The sequence below is a fragment of the Argiope bruennichi genome, chromosome 6 (genome assembly GCF_947563725.1).
Source record: "Argiope bruennichi chromosome 6, qqArgBrue1.1, whole genome shotgun sequence".
Classification (NCBI taxonomy): Eukaryota; Metazoa; Arthropoda; class Arachnida; order Araneae; family Araneidae; genus Argiope; species Argiope bruennichi.
Window position 1 is genome coordinate 129911651 of NC_079156.1, and position 21780 is coordinate 129933430.

At 31.8% G+C, this 21780-nt stretch overlaps 1 protein-coding gene across 1 annotated transcript; it reads right to left on the reverse strand.

Moving 5' to 3' along the window:
* Positions 1–8465: 8465 nt before the first annotated feature.
* LOC129972895 (uncharacterized) lies at positions 8466–18491 on the reverse strand. Its single transcript, XM_056087202.1, has 4 exons — positions 18422–18491; positions 11948–12595; positions 10184–10340; positions 8466–8555 (listed from the first exon to the last, which is right to left on the reverse strand). The coding sequence occupies exons 1-3, from the start codon at positions 18431–18433 to the stop codon at positions 10314–10316; spliced, it is 687 nt and encodes a 228-aa protein (XP_055943177.1). The 5' UTR covers positions 18434–18491; the 3' UTR covers positions 8466–8555; positions 10184–10313.
* Between the last annotated feature and the right edge of the window lie 3289 nt (positions 18492–21780).

The following is a 21780-nucleotide window of genomic DNA, read 5'->3' on the forward strand; positions in this document are numbered from 1 at the left end:
TAGTTGTAACACTGATTTAGTTATCAATTTATTCTTTAATATTTAAAAAGCGTTTTGACAGTCTTTTGTCCATTGCCATGGTGTATCTTTTTTAAGAAGATTATTTAAGGCTTCTCTAATTTTAGCATAAGAATCTATAAACGTATTATAAACATTTACAGAGCCAAGAAAACCTTGAAGTTTTTTAACATTTTTTTGGAGGTTGTAATTTTTTAATACTTTCAATATTATGATTATCAGGAGAAATGCATCCTTCTTTGACTTCATATCCCAAGAAATTAATTTTATCTAGAACAAACACACATTCAGAAAATTTTAATTTAATGTTTCCTTTTTCACACATTTGAAAAATCTGTTTTAAATTATCATAGTGTTCCTCTAATGAGTTGAAGAAAACTACTATGTCATCAAAATAGTGACATGCAAAATTCGAAAATTTATGTTTATTTAAAATTCTACGAATAGTTCTATTGAACATTGCAGGTGCATTTTTAAAGCCAAAAGTTAAGACTTGAAATTCATATAAACCTTCAGTAGTTACAAATGCTAATTTATGTTTATTTTGTTCATGCAAGGGTATGGGCCAATATCCAGATGCAAGATCAAAAGTTGAAAAAACTTCAGCAGTACTTAATTTATCTAGTAAAGTATCTATTCTAAGTAGAGGCTCTGTCTCAGATATACAAAGGGAATGAATTTTACTATAACCAATACAAAGACGACTTTTTCTATTTTCATCTCTTTTATATGCTAATGTTACAGGGGAGAAATAATTACTAGTAGATTCTTTTATTAAACCTGCATCTGAAATTTTTTTAATTTACTTATTTATTTCAATTTCATAAGTAGCAGAGGTTCTATAAGCCCTCTGTGAAACTGGTAAATCAGATGTTAAATTTATTGTAGGAGGTTCCATTCTTATTCTGCCACCATCATATTTATTTTTTTCAAACACATGAGAATATTCTGACACCAGAGATAACACAGGTTCAGATAGTTTGTTTACAGTCAGAGGTGGAAACATTTCCTCTGAGGTATTCACTAACTTGACCTTATTATCACCAGTGTTATTATTTTCAACAATATGTAAAGACATAGAATTATTATTGGTATGCAAGTTGGAGATAATTTTGTCATTTTCAAATATTTTATTTTTATCACAATCTATAATTAATTTATATAAACTAAATTAATATATATACAATAATATTATATGTAATTAATATATAATTAATATATATGTAATGATATTTAAAAATCTTAATTTAACCAAATTAATTTCCAAAACTTTATCATTTTTTAGCCCATAGTAAAATATTCTATTATTTCCTGATTTCATTTCACGTATGAAGCTGTGTAAAATTTACTGCGCAATTAGTCTACGTATCAATAGAAAATGGTACTTTCGGTGCCCTTGTCAAAGGTCAACACATGTTTTCAATTTCCACGTGACTAGAAATCTCATGTTATATAAGACTAGTGATCATTTGTTTCGTCCCTTCTTTACTTCTGCTTTTGTGCCGAGCTGCGCCTTCTTGTATATATATATATATATATATATATATATATATATATATATATAAAGCTGTCTGTTTCTATAATACAATTGAAAGTCATTTGAAGGGAAAATTTTGTAATTTCGATTAATTTAATAAAAAATTGAATTACATTTTAAAAAAAAGTTCTTTCTTAATTAGCCTCTACTCACCCAGTTTCTATTCTTGATTTGAAAAGTTTTGCATCTCGTCAATCAGATATACCCTTGATCTATCAAAGTTTATTTTGCATGATTTATAATAATGTGTTTTAATGAAGCGAAATATAACTGTTAATGGAAAATTCAACATATTTTTGAAATGATTAACAGAAGTAAATAGTGGCATGTATGCCAATATGAAAAAAAAAAAAAAGAGAGATAATTTTGTTGGAGGAGAGGGAATTTCCTGAAAAATTTTAGCATATTCTTTGTAAAGTCTTGGTCCCCCTTTCTTATAAGAAACCGTCATCCTCGTACAAAGCAATGAAGCCGTCATCACTTCAGGTTTCCATTTTCTGAAATCTAAAAATAAACTTCTTATGCACTCAGCATAGTGGGTTTCTTGTACGCCTTTGTTTCTAACGAATAGAACTAAAACAGCACAAAACTGCAATTTCAGTTTCGGCATAGCATTTCATTGATATAACGAATTTGAGTACGGATCGATAGACAGACAATTCTTTTAGGCAAGGGTCGGAAACCTATTGAAACGAAAGAGCCAAAAGCAACAATTTACAAAATTTTCCAGTTTTTAAAGAGCCAGATAAAATTTTCGACTTAAAGTTATAGTATTTGCTTATATATATTTGATTTTTAATTTAAAATAAATGGTTTTAAATACAGAATATTCCTTATTCATATAAAAATGCAAATATAGATAGTTATATCAATGGGAGCATTAGCTTTGCATGCCTTTTGAAAGTTTGATTAAATCTGACTTATACTTTGTTGTTTTAAATTTCAAGCCCGATTATATATTTTTATTTGTTAATTGACTTCTAAATTTACTTTTTTATTATATTCATGCAAGAGAACGCTTCCTCACACGAATGTGTCGATTCGAAGATCGTCAGTACTCCATCCGCCAACTTCTTCACCTCACTGTTGCATTCTGGAAGACTATTCCATGCGTCGAATATGAGGGCCTCAACTCGCGGCATTTCTTTTAGAGCTCTCCAGTTGTGTTGATGGGTTTTGGTTTTAATTGCATTTGAAGTGATCAGCATCCATTCTAAATGGTTCAATGTTGATCTCATTTGTATTTGTGTTGAGAGGATTTACTATGAGCGTGAGAATGCTTCGAATGCTCGAATCTTTCAGCGAATCGATCCTTCATGTTTTTTAAAGTTATGCTGAAGTAATTCGTGTCAATAGCTGCCGAAATCAATTGGTCTCATCGCGAAATTGCTTCAGATTTTTAAAATGAAGTAATTCATCGCTCTCCGTGTATTCAACAAAGAGAAGTAATTTTTTTTTCGAAACAAACTACTTCTTCAAGCAAGGCGTAGGCTGGGTTGCCCTTTTCTTTCAGTTTTAGATTTAGTTAATTTAGTTTCATTATGGTATCATCCATGAAGTTGAATTTTTGCAGTCATATGTCTTGTTCCATTTCGGGATGTTGAATGTTTTTTTCATTGAGGAATGTTTTTATTTCATTCAAGCACAAAGCAAAACGTTGCAATACGTTACCTCTGGAAAGCCGTCGCACTTTATTGTGCAGAAATAGATCAGAAAACTGGCTATCTATTTCTTCAAGGAAATCTTTAAACTGGCGATGGTATAGCACTTTTGCCAAGATGCTGTTAATAATTTTAATTACCAAGTTCATGACCTCAACTATTTCGGAAAAAAATGGACATGGAGATGTTTGGGCACAAAGCGTTTCCTGAGGAATTATGCAGTGTAACGTTAGAATTTCGTAGTTTATTTTTTTTCTGAAGAATTGATATCACCCCATTGATATTCCCATCATACTTCTGGCTCCAGCAGTTGCTATAGAAATTATTTTATTTATATCGATTCCATTGTATTGTATCCCAGGCATTTTTGCACAGTATTTGCTATATCTTCTCTACGAGTTTGCCCTAAGAGTGGTAGCAATATTAGCAATTCCTCTTTTGGATCTTCAGACGACATATACCTGACGAAACGGGTGACTTGTGCAGTGTCTTTTATGTCTCAAAACTCATTTATAGCAAGTGATAAGGCAGAAGTCAGTTGAATGCCTTCCACTTGCATATGGGTTAAATTTGAAGACATTTTAGTAGTTCTATCTTGTACTGCTTTAGCAGATAATGGCAAATCTTTGTTTTTTTTCCCTAATTTCTACTTTTTAAGTCACGATACAGTTCTTCAGATGCACGTATAAAACAATCTTTGACGAACTCACCATGGTTTTCCTTTTTTTGCAATTTCTAATAATACTAAAAAGCTTGCCAGATTTACATTATTGGAAGATTGCGCTCAGTTACTTAGCATGGAACTTGACTGTTTTTTTTTATTTTTTATTTTTTTGAGCTCTTCAACAGCTTTGTTTTATGCTTCACCGGTTGAATATTTACCAGCAAACTGGATATGTTTTGTGGTGAAGAGTCTCTCCAATTTTGGCTTTTTATTGTGTACATGGCAAATAAGACAAATCGAAAGGCCATCTGTGTTGCATATGAATGCAAAAGACTCCATCCAGTCCTGACTGAAGTCTTGGTCTTCTTCTTCAGTTCTTCCCTTTTTTTACCAGATTCCATGCTGGGAATGAGTTGCAAAAGTGATTTTTAAAAAATTATACTTTTCTATCTAAAACGGCAAACAATTTACAGTACACTCCCGATTATCCGCGGAATCGGGTAGCGCGGCCGCCGCGGATAACAAAAATCGCGGATAAACCGAAAAAAGCTAAAAACGGGTATAGCAAAAGAGAAAACAGTCATTCCAACTTTGAAAAACGTTTTATGTGCAATAAAACGTAAAATAAGCAGCAGGAAATGTTTAACTAACGCTTAATATTTTAGTATATCTCTATAAACTAACCTAAAATGCATTTTGTAAATGAAAACAGAAAAGTGCTTTGTACTTACGAGAGGCGTCAAGGATACACAGAAAAATTAATACATATGTACTGTTTTAATACTGTATTGTATTATGTAATTACAAAAGCATAACTGTAAAACTACACCTTTTTGAAGAAATCAGTCATTTGTGTTTGCTTCTTGCTTTGGAAGCATTTTCTCTTTGCTTGGAAGCAAAAAAAAAAAAAAAAAAAAAAAAAAAAGAACTTAGTGCGGCAGGCGCGGATAATCGGGAGTCTACTGTATTTAACATTATTACTTCGTTAACACGATCCTCAGATATGTAAACCAATTCTGTTCCTGATTTTATTATGTTATACGCGTACATACCTTTGAGAAGATAATTCGCTTCTAAATCGTATTGTTCTTGAAACAACAAGCGAATAGACACGCAAAAGCCACAAACGATTAAATTAATATACATAAAATGTAAGGTTGATCGTGTTTTCCGAGGATAACTGACTGAGAACACGTCTAGAGTATAGACATATTGCCCATACTCTAGACGGTAACTGTTTGGATGAAACAGAAATGAAATGCTATTGGCTGAAAGATAAACATGGTCACGGAGTTTCATTTCTAAGAACAATACAATAGTTCAAATTTATCTCATTAAGGTCATATTAAGCATAGCGATTTGTAATTAACGATTATGTAAATAGAAGCTGTTGAGAGATTAGGTACTTAAAAATATTTTCTCTTATTTTTTAAGGATTTCGATAACAAATTATTAATTTTTCGTATTGAACTGGAGAGCCGCAACTTACATCAAAAGAGACGCAGGTTGCCGACTCTTGCATTAGGTTGATACGATCCTACAAGAGTTACCCAGTTAAAGTAATCATTTCTTTACTTAATCTACGAATTTCTCTATTTTATAAAAAACTGCTTTTTCAAACTAGTACCACGGAATTTTTCTCGCAATGAATTTAATACGGAAGATTTGTTAAAACATGTCACATATATTATGCTATCAAAGTAGCGAAATAGTATTCTTGCGGAGAAACGTTCAGAAATATTTACGGAAGTATTCCCATTCCAGCGTTTTCTGCACAGAAACGTACAAAAAAAACCATGAAAGATTAACCATTATATTCATTTTCCCAATTGTCTAATGGTTTTGGAGTGCATATCGTTGTAAACTGTATTGCTGTTCAAATATCATGTTTTTCTAATGGCATGGCGTTTACGTAAGGATATAGATTATTATATGTTATTTTCTTTTTCAAGGGTTCAGAATAAATTCATATATACCAAAATATCGATTGATTCAAGAATTATATCGTGTGGCAGCAGAAAAGATTACGGATAATCCGCAAAATGATTGAAAAGGCACTTGTATAAACAGGAAAGCAATTTTGTGTCATTTCTATTCAAAGTTAGATTAATTACGCATTGGGCCTGCAATTTCTTTATGGAAAATTTATTTTTTAATTAAAAAAAGACAAGAATTCGCTAAAAGGTAGAATGAAGAAAAAAATATTTAAATGTAGTTTTTAGCTATCAAAATTTTATTAAAATGCGATATCATCTCCTGCTACCAAATTGCCATCAGAAAGAACATATTTTGAGAAAACATTTTTTTGTTGACACGTTGTAAACAGGATACAAAGCATCAAATATATATTTCTGTGAAACCAAACAAAATTGTATGAATATTGTACATATTTAATCTTGAAAGGAGAAAGTTTACAAAACAGTTAGCTTCCTTATAAATTTTTAAATTACTCACATATTTTTTGTATTTCTGAATTTCAGCATGGCTAATCTAGATTAATCTTTATTTTTTCTTTTATGAATACTTCGTTCTCATATATGTTGCACAATGTACCAGAAGATTGCGTCATTTTTTAGAGAAATCCCTCAACAGCAGGTGTGCACAAGCAAATGTAGTTTAGCAAGTGTTACTTTTTAGAGAAGTCATTCAACAGCTTGTATGCGCATAGCAAATGCTGTCGGGAACTTCTCATTTTGGGTGAGTCCTTTCAATGAAAATACTGTAAGGATGCTTCAAATTTTACAATATGCATTTCAACAAGGAATGCATGTTCCTGATTGCTGTGGGCATTCAAAATTTTATGACCAACTGGAGCTCGGTTGCTCAGTGCTTAATGTTGTTGTAACCATTGTTATCAATAAATTTCTGGCTCCAGAGATATAACTATTTTTTTAATCATGGGAGTTTATATTTGCGTTTATTTCCTATTATCTACCAACCGAGGTGAGTCCACATTTCACTTCCGTTGGTAAGTTGGCAACATTCCATTTCTGTTTTATATATGTAAAAATCAAATATTAGTCCCAAACTCCCAAAAGATTTTCGACGCATTGACCAAACTTTGAAATAAAAATGTCTTTATTTTAATTTATTTTCTCTTAGATTGATTTTTGAAGATATAAAAGAGGATTCTTATTTCTATTTATAATTGTAATTAAAAATCATATAATGCTTATCCGAAAAACAATTTTTTTAATATATTGTGATTATTATTTATTTATCTGATGATTTGATTTATTTGCACTGAGATTTCGATATTTAACTTTTTTTTCTATATTCCTAGAGAAAGTTATAGAATTGGAATTTCGATTAGCGGTCACTTTATCTTGATTTTTAGAAGAGTCAAAAAGATTTACTTCCAAATAATCTGGAAATATATTTACCGATTTAATTGAACTTTAAGTAAGTATTCCAAATTTATTTTTGGGAAGTTTATGCGCAAACAAATATATTTTTATTGTTAAAATAAAATATTTATTGATATTCATTAAATAATTTTTACTGATTTGGATTTTTACTCAATTGGTCTTCAACATTAAAGGCCAATCTAATCTTATAAGGAATAAGTTTCAGGTATTAGGAAGCAAGGAAGTTGTTGCTTACTAATGGGTGCCACGTCATTTTGACCACGTCAATTCTTCTGGACTTGGATAATTATTCAAGGAATTTCCACAGTGCAGGATAATATGAAACTTTTGTAATAAATAAGAGTCTAATTTGCTTAGAAGAATGCTGAAATTGGCTCATTTGTGTCATAAAACAGAAATTCTGAATAATATTTCTAGGAGGAGCTACGAGGACGATATTATAAATGCTCTTGAAGCCAAAATGCAGATTTCTATCTTATTGCAGATGTTGAAAGAAAACTTGTTCCATCTATTCGATTAAAAGTGAACTCGATCCCATAAAACGTACAGTATTCGGATAGTAAAAAGGGGTTCATGGCTTTAGTGTGTGTGTGTGCGCGCGTATGAATAAATAAAAAAAATGAGAAAATTAGATAAATGAAATTTTTCACATGAGCTTACGAAAAAGTGACAGTCAAATTTCGTTTAATAAGTGCAATGAAGAACGGTCAGAAGACGATGACGTCAATTGAACAGGTAACCCCTATCGAAACTTTCGCACAAGAGTGGCAGGAGGATTCATGGATTGGTCGGAATTAACGCGCACCAAATCCCATTTATCCAAGGAAGCCCTTCGGGGCCGAAGCCGAGACCTTACCGCAAGGTAGCTGTGGCCATTCATTAAGGAACTAAATTCATATTGAGGGGGAGGGGTGCACCTCCTAGATCGCGCGATTAAATATCTTCTGTAGGGTGTCGCTCTGAAAAAGTTTTAACAAAAATTATTTCATTTTCTTTGGAATAAATAAAAGGGTTTCCTTTCCGATGTGCGATAATTGAAAACTGCTTCTCAAATGACTAAAAATAGTGTAGCAGGTCATTTAAAACTAGCCATGAGTTGCCATTAAGAGATAGGAAAAATGTTCGCTTGAAGTTTGCAGTATACAACATGGAGACATGTATTTGATACATACACAGCCACAAATACAACACAAATAAAAGAAAACAGATTAGTTTTTGCTGTTTATTAGACCAACACTATTTTATGCAGAGAGAAAACTAAATTATTTATTTTCATGCACATAATTTTTCTCTCTTCTTTTGATTGCCTGAAATGGAAAAGAAGTGTTAGAATGTTACTTTCATTGAAATTTTTTAAAAAAAAGGACAAAAAAAAAAACTAAATTTTTGAAAAATAAAATTTGTTTTAAATCTGATAAGTGATTTTTAAATCATACGTTAACCATATTTTTATGTTTATGAACTTATAATATATAACAGAAAAAAATTCGTTTTATAAGCCTGCTGTAATTTTTGTATAAAAAAACAATGGTTTCATTCAAAAATCTATTTTCCTGCCAGCAGTTCTCTAAAATTGGAAGAAGTGCAAAAACAAAAATAATAAATAAACTGTTGCTTATATAATGAAACCAAACTAAGTTGATTCAGGATTGCACCCGATGTCAGAAAACAAAGGGAGTTGATCACAGTTTTTTAATGATGTGGGTTGGCTACTTCTGTTGAAGAAAAGACAGAACATGTCCAACTTACGAAGACGAAGTTCAACGTAAAATGTCCCAATGTAGATGCACATAAAAACGCATTCATTGCATCATGCCTAAAGCTTTTAATATTTTAATCTTTTCCCACGAAATTTATGGAGACTAAAGATAAATTGTTTTCAATTCTGTTCAATTCCAGATATAACCACATGCGCGAATAAATCATTAAACTGAGAGCCTAAATTTTTAACTGATATTTAAAATTTAAAAGTTGGGAAAAGTTTTAAAAAAAAATTAAGTTCCAAACATAAAACTATAGCTATAGGATCATTTTTCTCTAATATTTTACAATCAAGCACTAAACGCATAGAGATTAGTCATTTTAGTCCACAAAGCAAATATTCTATTCTGAAATTCTAAATTAATTTATTTTCACTCAAATGTAAACCCGAATAGCAATTGAAAACTCCGAAATACCAAGAAAAAAGTTAAGAATCTATTTCGGTCTTTGCAAACACGAAAAATATTCAGGATATGGAAATAATTTTTTCTTCTGCTGGGAAGCATCTCAGAATGAGACTGTTTTACCTTTCCCTCCTTTTCGGATGCCTTTTTCTGAATGACAGAAAAGAAAATGCTATCTCGAATACTGTACTTGACATTCCTTCAGGGTTGAAACGCTTTCAAGTATTTACCCAGTAGACGTTGTTATGAATGGCCTTACAATAAATGCAACAATTATATTCTATTAAAATTCAGAATCAAATTTGAAACAAGATGGTTGCGACTTTGACTTGAAAATTAACTCTCTAAGACTTTACAAAGGTATTTTAATATTTACAATTACTGCCCAAAACTTTATTCATACGCAAAAACAATTTAATACTTTTTCGCTATAAATATGCTCTTACAACTCCTCATATTTCGATAAATTGTTTGTTTAAATTCTATTTAATATTCGGAAAACTTTATTTTACGTGTCTTTTAAATTTCTTTTCTTAAGTGTCATTGTCCAAGAGATAATTACATTGCTTTCATTTAAATATTGAGGTTTTAACTGTTTTGAACAAATTTTACATGATAAATTTATATCAGATTGGCAATTTTGTAACATATAAAAATATCATTTTTTGGATAATATTCAACCCTTAAATGCTTTCATACTCAATGCATTATGAAGTAAAAACATTAAAATTTAAGAAGCAAAATGAAATCATCGAAATAATGGAACTTACTTTAACGGTTTCCACAATTGCCCTTATAACGACGGCGTGCGAATTTCTTGAAACGGAAAGGGATTCGAAGCCGAATAGCAGGATAATTTTGGTTTCCACAGATTCAAACAACGCCGCCGCTACCACAACGTTAGTCATAAGTGCAAACACATCTCCTCTAAAGATGAACAATGAAATAATAAAAATCAAATATATAATTTTTGAAATTTCGTAGCTGTTTATTAGAGACATTGCAATTGTCGCCAAGCTGAAACGATTGTTCTCTACCCAAAATTTCATTTTGGCGACAACTCATTTTATGTCTGGTTATAAATGTTAAATCCTAACGGGAGAGCTGCGGATTAGATGTTATAATTGATATCGTATTTCTTTCGAGTTCTGTTAGAAAATAATGTTTTTGTTTTCAAACCTGCAGTTTTAAGAAATTAAAATTTACTGAAAGCTATATGTTTGAAGGCGATATATATCCAAATGTACAGTTTATTCTACTATCGTAGGATCCAACGGAATTTACCCCCAAAAGACACCTTGATAGATGAAAATATTGACCGTTTGCGGAATACATTATTTTTTCATCATAGAGATATAGATTGTTTAATTTATGAAATAGTTTATTATCAAGTCATCGACGCAAGCAAGGGGCTTAAAGTAGATCCTTTTATATGGGTATGTTGTTATGTCCGTGATAGTGACGATCGTATGAAATCAATAAACATTAGGCAAACGTAACCGTCATGTACCGGATGGCCGTATATTCATGTAGACATGTCTGGTTCCTTGTCTATGAAGAGACAAAAACATTTGGAGCAAATCACCAAATACGCTAATATGAGAAGCTAAAGGTATGATTCATTTTGGGTTCTGATTTAAAGGTTTTATGACGGAGGATAACGAAAATTTACAAAAAAGCTTTAAGGAACCAAAGCATTTACAAAGCTAGATGACGAATCACTTTTTAAACGAGCTTTATGTTCTTCTTGAATAGCATACGGAACTCATAATCAGAAAGAAGCATTATTCTTAAAAGTGGAACCGTTTTCAGAAATTTCCAGCAACAAATGAATTATTGATTTTTTTTTCTTTATCTATCTATTTTTTTTTATATATATTGTATCATTTAGAAAAAAAGCATAATTTTTTTAAATTTTTTTTTTTAACTTTCTGTGAATTTTGGAAAAGGTGACTAAAAAATTAGGTTTTGAAAAAAATAACCGCAATTTTTCATTAATGTATTCTTAGTTATATATAAAAATACTTAATTCTAAGAAATAAATATAAGAAAACAAATGATTTCAAAGAAACATATTAAAAATTAACAATTTGGAAGACCTATGAAGTGGAATACAATATAAAGTCATAAATAAAATATTAATATTCGAATATATTTACATTTCAACTTTAATTATGATTAATCTGATTGGAAATTATTCTTTCTTTTTTTTTCAGAGTAAACAAGCAGTGTGTTCCAAATATTTGAAAATTCCATGTAATTTGTGTTTTCCTCCTTTTTTGTAATATGGCAATTAGACCAGCACCATTTCTTCAAATGCCTGCCCGCGGCTCTCTCTAATTATTCAGAATTCCGCTTCACGAAAACCCGATGCAGATCTTTATTTATCACTCATGATCCCACGCAATGTTTTTCATAATGGCTGGCTCATTTCATTTTATTCTTGGATGCATTTCTTTTTCTATTACCACTTTCTGTAGATCGCTAAAAAAACAGTTTATCATGAAATGTATCTAAAATGAATATTTAATTACCCGACTGGGTGGAGGTGGAAGCGGATGCGGTTGTGGAACATTCGGATGTGGAATCGGATACACACTTTGTGGATGGGGATACCAATGAGGTGGTACAATGTAACCAGGGGGTGGAACCGGAATATGTCCTGGAGGAATAGGGTGACCAGGTGGAGGTGGAAGTGGATGCGGTTGTGGAACATTCGGATGTGGAATCGGATACACACTTTGTGGATGGGGATACCAATGAGGTGGTACAATGTAACCAGGGGGTGGAACTGGAATAGGGTGACCAGGAGGAATAGGGTGACCAGGAGGAATAGGGTGACCAGGAGGAATAGGGTGACCAGGTGGATGTGGTATCCATCCAGGAGGACATGGGACTGGTTGACTTGGGCCCGGTGGCATCTGACCTGGTGGTTTGGGGGATCGTTTTCCATTGCCAGGTCCGGGAATTGGAATAATCACTATGCCTTTAATACAACCACTTGGGCGCTTGCCGTTTCCCATCCGGTCTCCTGGATAGTCTGCATAATCATCATCTGGATAACCGTATCCGTCGTCGTCATCAGACCCTCTGCAGTTACATCGATACGTCAAAGACGAGCTGCCATCGTCTTTCACAGGAGCGGCTCTTGTCCACTGCGTCAAAACCAAGAGTAAAAATACCTGAAAAATAAACATAAAAAAGATACACTTTCAAATCTGAAATCAGTAAATTTACTAAAAGCAGTTCCGAAACCTTTATGACTACAGATTATGGATAAGTGTTGTATTTAAATAATACATTGCATTTCAAATTTGAGAATTTTTGCGAAATTTGAATTTTCTGTTATGAATTAGAAAACAAAACTATTAACGCAAAGAATAAAATTGTATCCGCTGTTTCCCATTGTAATTATAATATAAAAAATAAAGGATCGGAAGTTCGAGTAAACACTCAGTGTTCCGCAATATTGTAAACATTTACTGCTTGTATTCGCTCTCCATTTGACGATAATAGACATAAAACTATTCGCATTTTGTTAGACAATGGTAGCATGAGAAGTTTCTTTTCACGAGAAATTTCTCAACAACTAAAACTTCCTGTTATTAGAATGAAAACTCAATCGACGTATGGTTTCGGTGCTAAAGAAAGAACTGAACGAACATATAATGTTGTTAAGACTAAATTAGAGAAACGCAACGGACCGACTTTAAATATTGGAATTGAAGCATTAGAAACTGAAAAAATAACTGCAACTAATTTACCTGCTCCTAATGAAAATATTCCGAAGTTAAACAAACATCTAAAAGGATTACAGCTTGCTGATTGATATGAATTTAGAAATAACAAAATTGTGCTTTTAGTGGGTGCTGATTACTATTATGATATATTTACTAGTAGAATAAAAAGGTGAAATGATAAGCTTGTAGCCACTGAAACTTTATTTGGTCGTTGCCTCCAAGGAAAAATCGATATCACAAATCAAATATTGGAAATGAAAATTATAGTAGAAGAAAAAATGATATCGGATTAATTAAAAAAATTTGGGGTATTAGAAATCTTAAGCTTTGAGACTGATACCGATGAAAATATTTTTGACGTTGCAATTATGCAGGAATTTGAATCAGGAATTACTTTCTCTAAGGACAGATACAACGTAAAACTCCCGTGGAAACCTGGTTTGAAGGAACAGTTACACGATAATCGTGAAGTTGCTCAAAAAATGCTTTTAGGTTTAAAAACAAAATTTCTGAATGGCCCCTTGCTTTTCATTGAATACAAAACTGTTCTGGATGAGTATCTAAAGGAGAACCTTATTGAACGCGTGGGTGGAATAAAAAGACGAAGAACCAACATTTTATTTGCCTCATAGAGCAGTGATTCGTAAGGATAAGACGACAAGTAGATTACGTATCGTTACTGTTGCCTCTTCCCACGGTAAAGGAGAACTATCCTTAAACGATTGCTTAAATATTGCATTAAACTTAAACCCTGATATTTTTCTTCTTTTGATTAGATTTAGTGAAACCCCTATAGCCTTTACAGCTGACAAAGCAGGCATTCCTCCAAATAGAAATTAATGAAGAGGATCGTGATGCGACCAGATTTTTTTAACAGAAGGAACCACATGGCTCTGAAGAAGGATATAATTTGATGATACATAGAATGACCCATTTGTTTTTCGGGGTAAGTTCAAGTTCCTCCTCGCTGCAACAATCAAGCATCACTTGAAAAAGTATGTTGATAATTTTACTGAAACTTTTGCAATTTTAAAGAATTCTTTATATGTCGCTGATTAAATTAGTGGTCGACAAAATATAGAAGCATTAAAAACAAGTTTAGAAAATGTTAAGATTTTTAAGGACGCAAGTATTAAGAAAGTGGCAGACTTATTTATTTGAGTTGCGTGGTCGATGGATGGATATCGGAATGGACATTTGTCAATCCATTCAGCCTAAAGCGAGACTTGAATGCCTTCTGAGGCACTAGGAGTTGTATGTAATTCCGATCATGATTATTTCATTTTGATGATAAAAGTTTAATACAATTTCTCTCAAAACGAATGAACACTAAACGAAATATCTTGCAAGCTGCAGGGAGTATTTTTGACCCTGTAGATTGTATAGGACCATTTATATTTACATTAAAGATCTTAATAAAAGAACTGTGGTGTTTGGGTTTGGACATTTCCCAATGGAATTAGACACTGATTGCAATGAATGGTGTGAGGAAGTTCTAGAACTGAATACTTTCAATATACCCCGTTACTATTTTGGAGATTCTCATTCCACTGAAATGGATAACATTCAAACGCACTGTTTTTCTTATGCCTCTAAGAGAGCGTATGGAGCTGTTGTGTATTTTCGAGTAGCATTAAAGGGCGGAAAGGGTTTTACTAGTCTTTTAGCATCAAAGTGCAGAGTGTTTCCATTAAAAACTATTTCGAATCCTCGTTAAGACTTGAGTAAAATAGACTTGAGTTAATGAGTGCTGTCTTGGTAAAAAGATTGTGTAATAAAATCCCTAAAATATCCAATAACTCATTACTTCTGGAACGATTCGTCTATAACTTATTTTTGGATCACGGGCGCTCCTAGCAGATTTAAACCATTTGTGAAAAATAGAATTCAAGAGATCCAAAGATTTTCTCAACGCTTTGCAGTCTCGAGCTAATGGAAACTAACCTCAACTGAACATCAAACCTCGATAGTTGGTACTCCTAAATGATAATAGTAAGACCCCATGGAATGGAACTTGGCCCGAATTGAAAGGTTATATCCTGGAGCAGATGGACTAGTCTGTTTCGCAGACATCAGAATCCCTAAAAGAATTTTTCGGTGAAGTATCAACAGACTCTGTTCACTCCCTTTTGAAGAAGGTGTTGGACAACTCTTCAACGAAGGCCGGAATGTTCCATCTTAGAGATGCCTTCCCCCTATTCGAGCTGTAGTCATCAGGAAACCGGCGCATGCGCAGTTTCTGTAGAACTTTTATATGTTTAATTTTTTATACTTAGCGATTCAGAATTTGTAATGTCTAATTAGAGATGTAACATAGAACGATGTATCTTTGTGTTCGTGTTGGTTATTTCGTGTTCGTCAATAAATGGTATTCTGTGCTTTACGATATCTCCGACTCATTGAAAGCTAGAAATTGATTTCAGATGTTAGATCCTAGAAAATTAAAACCATATAATAGAATTAAAATGGCACGATTACATTTAGATTTATTTGATTGAAAGCATTGGCGCCATATACATCAACCACAGACGAAGGCACTGGCCCACCTGGGCTGTATAACCAAATATTATGATGATGATGAGTATATGCAAAACTGCAATAATGAATGTGTTTTCGTGACGAATGAGTTTTCATTCTGTCTAAACATCTTTTGTGAAGGTGCATGGATTCAGCAAGGATGCTACTGGAGTTTTATGACTTAGTAAGTTCCCTACTAAAGCTGAAATTCAAATTGCTATGCGATTAGTAAAAATGTTAAAGAGTCATAAAAAAACCTTAAAAGCAACTGCTTAAGGTCACAGAAATAGTATTTGTTACATGATAACTAAAATTTGAAAATGCGTTTTCGAAAATTCATCGAGATTAAGCAATTACAAACAACTCATTTGAAATATTACTACTCTATGTTTATTTTTACTCATAACAAAGACGGACCTGTAAGTATGTTGGCGTTCTACAGACCGGACTACTTGAAGTGCAGTTAATGAATTTCGTGCATTTTCTAATTATGGGAATGTAACTACAGATTTTTTTGCAAATATAAATTAAAATTTTTTATAAAAATATCAAAGCTGAAATGCGGCGATATTTCGCTATAACTTCCGATAATATTATGGTACAAAAATTCATTTACATTGATTTAACTTTTTAAAAATGAATTAAATAACGGTACAAATTTAATAGTTAACTACTAAATACTGAGTTTTAAATATTTAAATAATTTTTGCCTAAATATTCCAACAAAGGAAATTATATTTTGGTTCTCATTTCAATCATTTTCATTGCTTCTTTAATTGTACGTTTTGCGTGAATTCTTCCATTCACGAAGGTTAAAGAGGTTCGATCCTATGAAAGTGAAGTGCAACTTTCATGAAGCAACAGAAAGAGTGAAATTGCCTTAAAGCGCATGCAACGGGACAAACTATACTCTCATTTTCATTTTTACTAGGGTTATGACGTCTTGTTACTTGATCACTTTGGAATTAATTCTATACACAAAGGATGCAGAAAGCGTAAAGATGTTATTAATGATAAAGATAAAATATTGCTTTGACATATTTCAAATTTTGGACCTTATTCCAGATATAAATTTCCCCTTCCGTCTTCGTGTGCACAAATAGGAGAAGCGGTTTTTGTCAGAAAACAGGGAAATCTCGCGGAACACACTATAAGAAATATGAATCTAAACCTAAAAGATCATGCTCTGTTTCCTTCAAGTGATTGCAGCGTCTAAGTTGAAATTTTTGGATGGCATTCTTATTACAACTATACTTCTAAGAGGAACAATTTACAAGAAAAATGCGAGAAAAGATATTTCGACAATGTCCATCATAGCTGCCATGTTATGTGTATCGTTGCAATCTTCAGTGAAAATGGCAGGTCATGGGATCACGCAACTAAGCCTCTTGAATATAAAGAAAAATAGGACAGAAAGAGAAATAGATTGTGATTGACATACATTTCATAGTGAAGAAAACTTTTTACAAACAAAATTATTGAATATTGTCCAATTTCTGCTCAAGACTTTCTTTGATAATACTTCACAATTCTAATATGTTAATTTTTGCCTTCTGATGAAGGTAAATTTTGCGCTGCACGTTTAACAATGTCTTTCATATTTTGTGTCGTAAAAAAATATATATATTTTCGTTATTTTTCTGAAATTCTTAGAGAATTCATAATAGATTTTATTTTTATTTTTCCTTGGATCATGGTTATAAGAATTTCCAGTCAAACAAACATAAATCTAGAAAAGTCGTTTCATTGCACTTACATGTATTTTTAGTGAATTCAGTGGTCGTTTAGTTTTAGAATGAACTGTATTAGAAATTCAAGGTAAGAATGAAAGCGATTAAATTTAATTATTTTTTTTTCTTCATTAGTTATACTCTTTAAAATTATTACTGCTGCCGATAAATACCAAATAATTGTTGCTGAAGTGGCACGTATTCCTCGTTCTGCTGGTTCAAAACGCTAAAAAGACAACGCAAATGACTGCAGCAACTTTTCCCGCACATGACTATTAAAGTTTTATATCTTGGTTGAAATAGGATAGAAATGCATTTATAAATTAATGTCAATGAAATGTAATTATTTGAGTAATGTTCAATGAAACGAATTTCAAATCTGATAATAGAATAAAAATTACAAGAGTGAAATGAAATGTGCGTTATACTGTGAAGAATAATTATTTGAATAGTGAAGTCAACAATTCCGCAGAGTTATCCTAAAATGAAATAGTTTTCCGATTATCTGGCTTGAAAAAAAATTTATAAGGATGTGTATTTGCCTATTTCAATGTCAGTGTATGAATAGACTATAAAAAATAGTCACGCCTCTACGTCATTTAAAAGTACAAGTAACAGGCGTACAAAAAGGTATGCCATACAAAGTAGTATTATTGTATAAATAACATTTGTTCGAAGAAAGTTGCATATAAATACATCTCAGATGAATATCGTTATATTTGAAGGATTCACTACATAAATTTCACATGCGATTAACCCAATATTGAACTTAAGCCATTGGAATTTAAAAGTGAACCCGAACTCAAAAAGGCTGAATGATGCATAACATTATTATAAACAAAAAAGATGCATAAAATTTCTCTAAATGAAGTATTAAAAAAACTTTCCAGTAAAAATTTAAAGCAAATTATGAATATTTACGCAATTTTCGTGGATACGATTTTTAAGGAATATCGCTATTTAAACTAAAAAAATAATCAATATAATAAAAAGATCGATATTTTCAAAAAGAGCCACTTACCAGAGTCTTCATCCTCTCCTAGGTTTCAGAAGAGTACTGAAGAAACACTCTGTAAGCATGCCTTTTATACTGAGCAACATCCTCTTAAAATCATTGTAAAACTGTTTTCGCAAACCTGCAAGAGATGCGTCTTCTTTTTCTTGGCCTTCAAATAAATCTTTAATTGCCGAAAACTATTGTTAGAAAAAATCCTTATTTGTTTCTGAAAAATTAGCGCCATTGTGAATGCGAAAGAGTCACGATTAGGCTGGAAATTATTAATTGAGAATTTCTAAACAATCAAAAGTGAGCGAAATGTGGAAAACACTTTCCTCATTAATTGCTTTTCAGCGTTTTGAAAATGTATGGAATCGTTTGTTTTAAGAAGAATTGCTTATTAGACCCGACTAAAACATAAATTAAAAAATTCAGAAACGTTTTCTTCTGTTGTAAATCGCAGATAATTATTGGTGCATTTCGATATTGCGCCAATGTAATAATTAATGGAAATTCCAACCTCTGGTCGGGAACACCGTGAGTTATAATGAAGCATTATTCGTCTGTTTTTACATTTTTCTTAATTATAATAACAGTATTCTTAATAAAAAAATAATTAAAGGTCCTCTTAATAATAAATAAATAAAAACATTAATATTAATTGTATTTTTAATAAAAATATTTTATTTATTTGTATCGAATTAAAATACATGCAGAGTAATTAAATAAGTGAAAAGTAATACGAAAAATATACTTAAATTATTTTGGAAACTTCATTAAAGTAGAAAAAAAATTTATGTAGTGAAAAATTTTAATCATAAATACGTTGATATTTTTTTTAAATTTTCAAGTATGAAAAAGCTGTGGTTTCCTATAATACAGTTGAAAGTTAATTGAAGAGAAAATTTTGTAATTTAGATCAATTTTTAAAAAATTCTTTCTTCACTAGCATCTATTTACCCGGTTTCTAATCTTTACTTGATAAGTTTTGTACCTCTGATCTCCTGGATATTGATCTATATAAGGTGTTGCCGAATTCGATCGACAAATTCAGAGGCGTGATAGTAAGCATCAGGAGGATAAAAAATCAGCATACAACATGGGGTCCCAAACGACGGTTAATTGATGAAAATCGCAAAAATATATTATTTAGGGGGGTTGTAATCTACTGGAAACAGAAAAGTAGTTTAAACCACATATTTACAAAAATACTAAAACTTGAATGAAAATGCAAGCTCGAAAATATAACTAATTTTATATTCTATAATTAGATATATAAGTGCGTAGTGTGAGAACTGGGGAGTTTTAAAGATATTCAAGAAAAACTAAAATGGGAGCCAGAAAACATCGCTGTAACATCAGTACGGATGTTTTCGCAGAGAGCGGTTGTCAAATTCGAAAGACAATTCAGAGCAAGAATAATAGGCATTAAGTAGATGAAAATTTACCAGAAAACATAGGGTCGTAGGTAACATTTTTCAATGAAAATCACAAATCGGGTGGAGTTCGCAAGCTGGATGCTTGATGCCACATAGGAAGATGCACGCCTTTCTGCAAGAGTTTTATTCTCAGATGAAGCTTGCTTTTCGAGATAAGGTGTCTTCAACACGTACAGTGCGAATATTGGGTCAATCGAAAATCCCCACATCACTATCTCGTCGAACTTGCACCACAAGTTTGATATTAACATCTGGGCAGAGTTTTCTATTTGGACCGTATCTTCTGCCCGAACGCCTCAACGGCAAAAAATATCTTGTTTTTTTCCAGCACTTTCATCCGGATTTATTGCTGAGAACGCCGGCAATTTGATTAATGCATGATGGAGCACCAGCACATTTTAGTTCAATTCGTGAAATCTGACTTATTCTTTGCGAATGAAGTATAACAACGTCAATTCTACAATGCTTATTGATGAATACTTCCTAGCTGCTTTTATTTTTTTCAAACGTGTGAAAAATTTACACACTGGAAGGCTTCTTCTGGATTACCTTATTCCTAATCCTCGTATTCCTAGGGCCATTCTCTTCGCCAGACTCATTGTCTTTTCGACGTCTGATTTTGTGATTTTCACTCAATAAACGTTACCTGAGAACCAATATTTTCTGGTAAATTTTCATCTACTTAATGCCTATTATTCTTTCTCTGAATTTGTCTTTCGATTTTGACAACGATATCGGCGAACATCGACACTGGTGTTGCAGCGATGATTTCTGGTTCCCACTTTAATTTTTCTTCAATATCTTTAAAACTCCCCAGTTCCCACGCTACACACTTATATCAAATTATAGAATATAAAATTAATTATATTTTCGAGCTTTTACTTTTCTTCAAGTTTTAGTATTTTTGCAAATATGGGTTTCAAACTACTTTTTCGTTTTCAGCAATTTACAACCCCCTAGATCCTCAAATCCACATGTTACCAGCATGAAAATTACTTTTAAGAATGTGCTTTTACTTAAAAAAATTCATAGTTTAAATACCGTTTGCTATTTTTTTTTATTAATTTTTTACACTTTTCAACAGCTCACCGACTCTCTATATTTTTACGATTTTCACCAATTAAACGTAGTTTGGGACCCCATGTTTTATGATGATACTTTGTCCTCCTGATGATTACTATCACCCACCTGAATTTTTCGGTCAAATTTGGCAACACCCTGTATAGATAAATATCCAGGAGCTCAGGTACCAAACTTATCAAATAAAGAATAGAAACAGGGTAAATAGATGCTAGTTAAGAAAGAATTTTTTAAAAATTGAATTAAATTTTGTATAAAATTAATCGAAAATACAAAACTTTCTCTTCAAATAACTTTCAACTGTATTATAGGAAACTACAGCTTTTTCATACTTGAAAATTAAAAAAAAAATCAACGTATTTATGATTCCAATTTTCCACTACATAATTTTTTTTTCTACTTTAATGAAGTTTCCAAAATATTTTAAGCATATTATTCATATTACTTTTCACTTATATAATTACGTTGCATGTATTTTAACTCGATGCAAAGAAATAAAATATTTCTTATTGAAAATACAATTAATATTAATGTTTTTATTTATTTCATAAGCTTACCCATTAAGAGAACCTTTAATTATTTTTTCATTAAGAATACTGTTATTATAATTCAGAAAAATGTAAAGACAAACGAATAATGCATCATTATAACTCACGATGTTCCCGACCAGAGGTTGGAATTTCCATTAATTATTACATTGGAGCAATATTGAAATGCACCAATAATTATCTGCGATTTACAACAGAAGAAAACGTTTCTGAATTTTTTTAATGTACGTTTTCAGTCGGGTCTAATAAGCAATTCTCCTGAAAACAGATGATTAAAATGCATTTTCAAAACGCTGAAAGGCAATTAATGAGGAAA

Excerpts from the sequence above, each read along its gene's own strand:
- LOC129972895 (XM_056087202.1), bottom strand. Across the intron at positions 10,341-11,947 it reads TTCCACCTCCACCCAGTCGG|AGGAGATGTGTTTGCACTTA; the intron begins GTAATTAAATAT and ends GTTCATCTTTAG.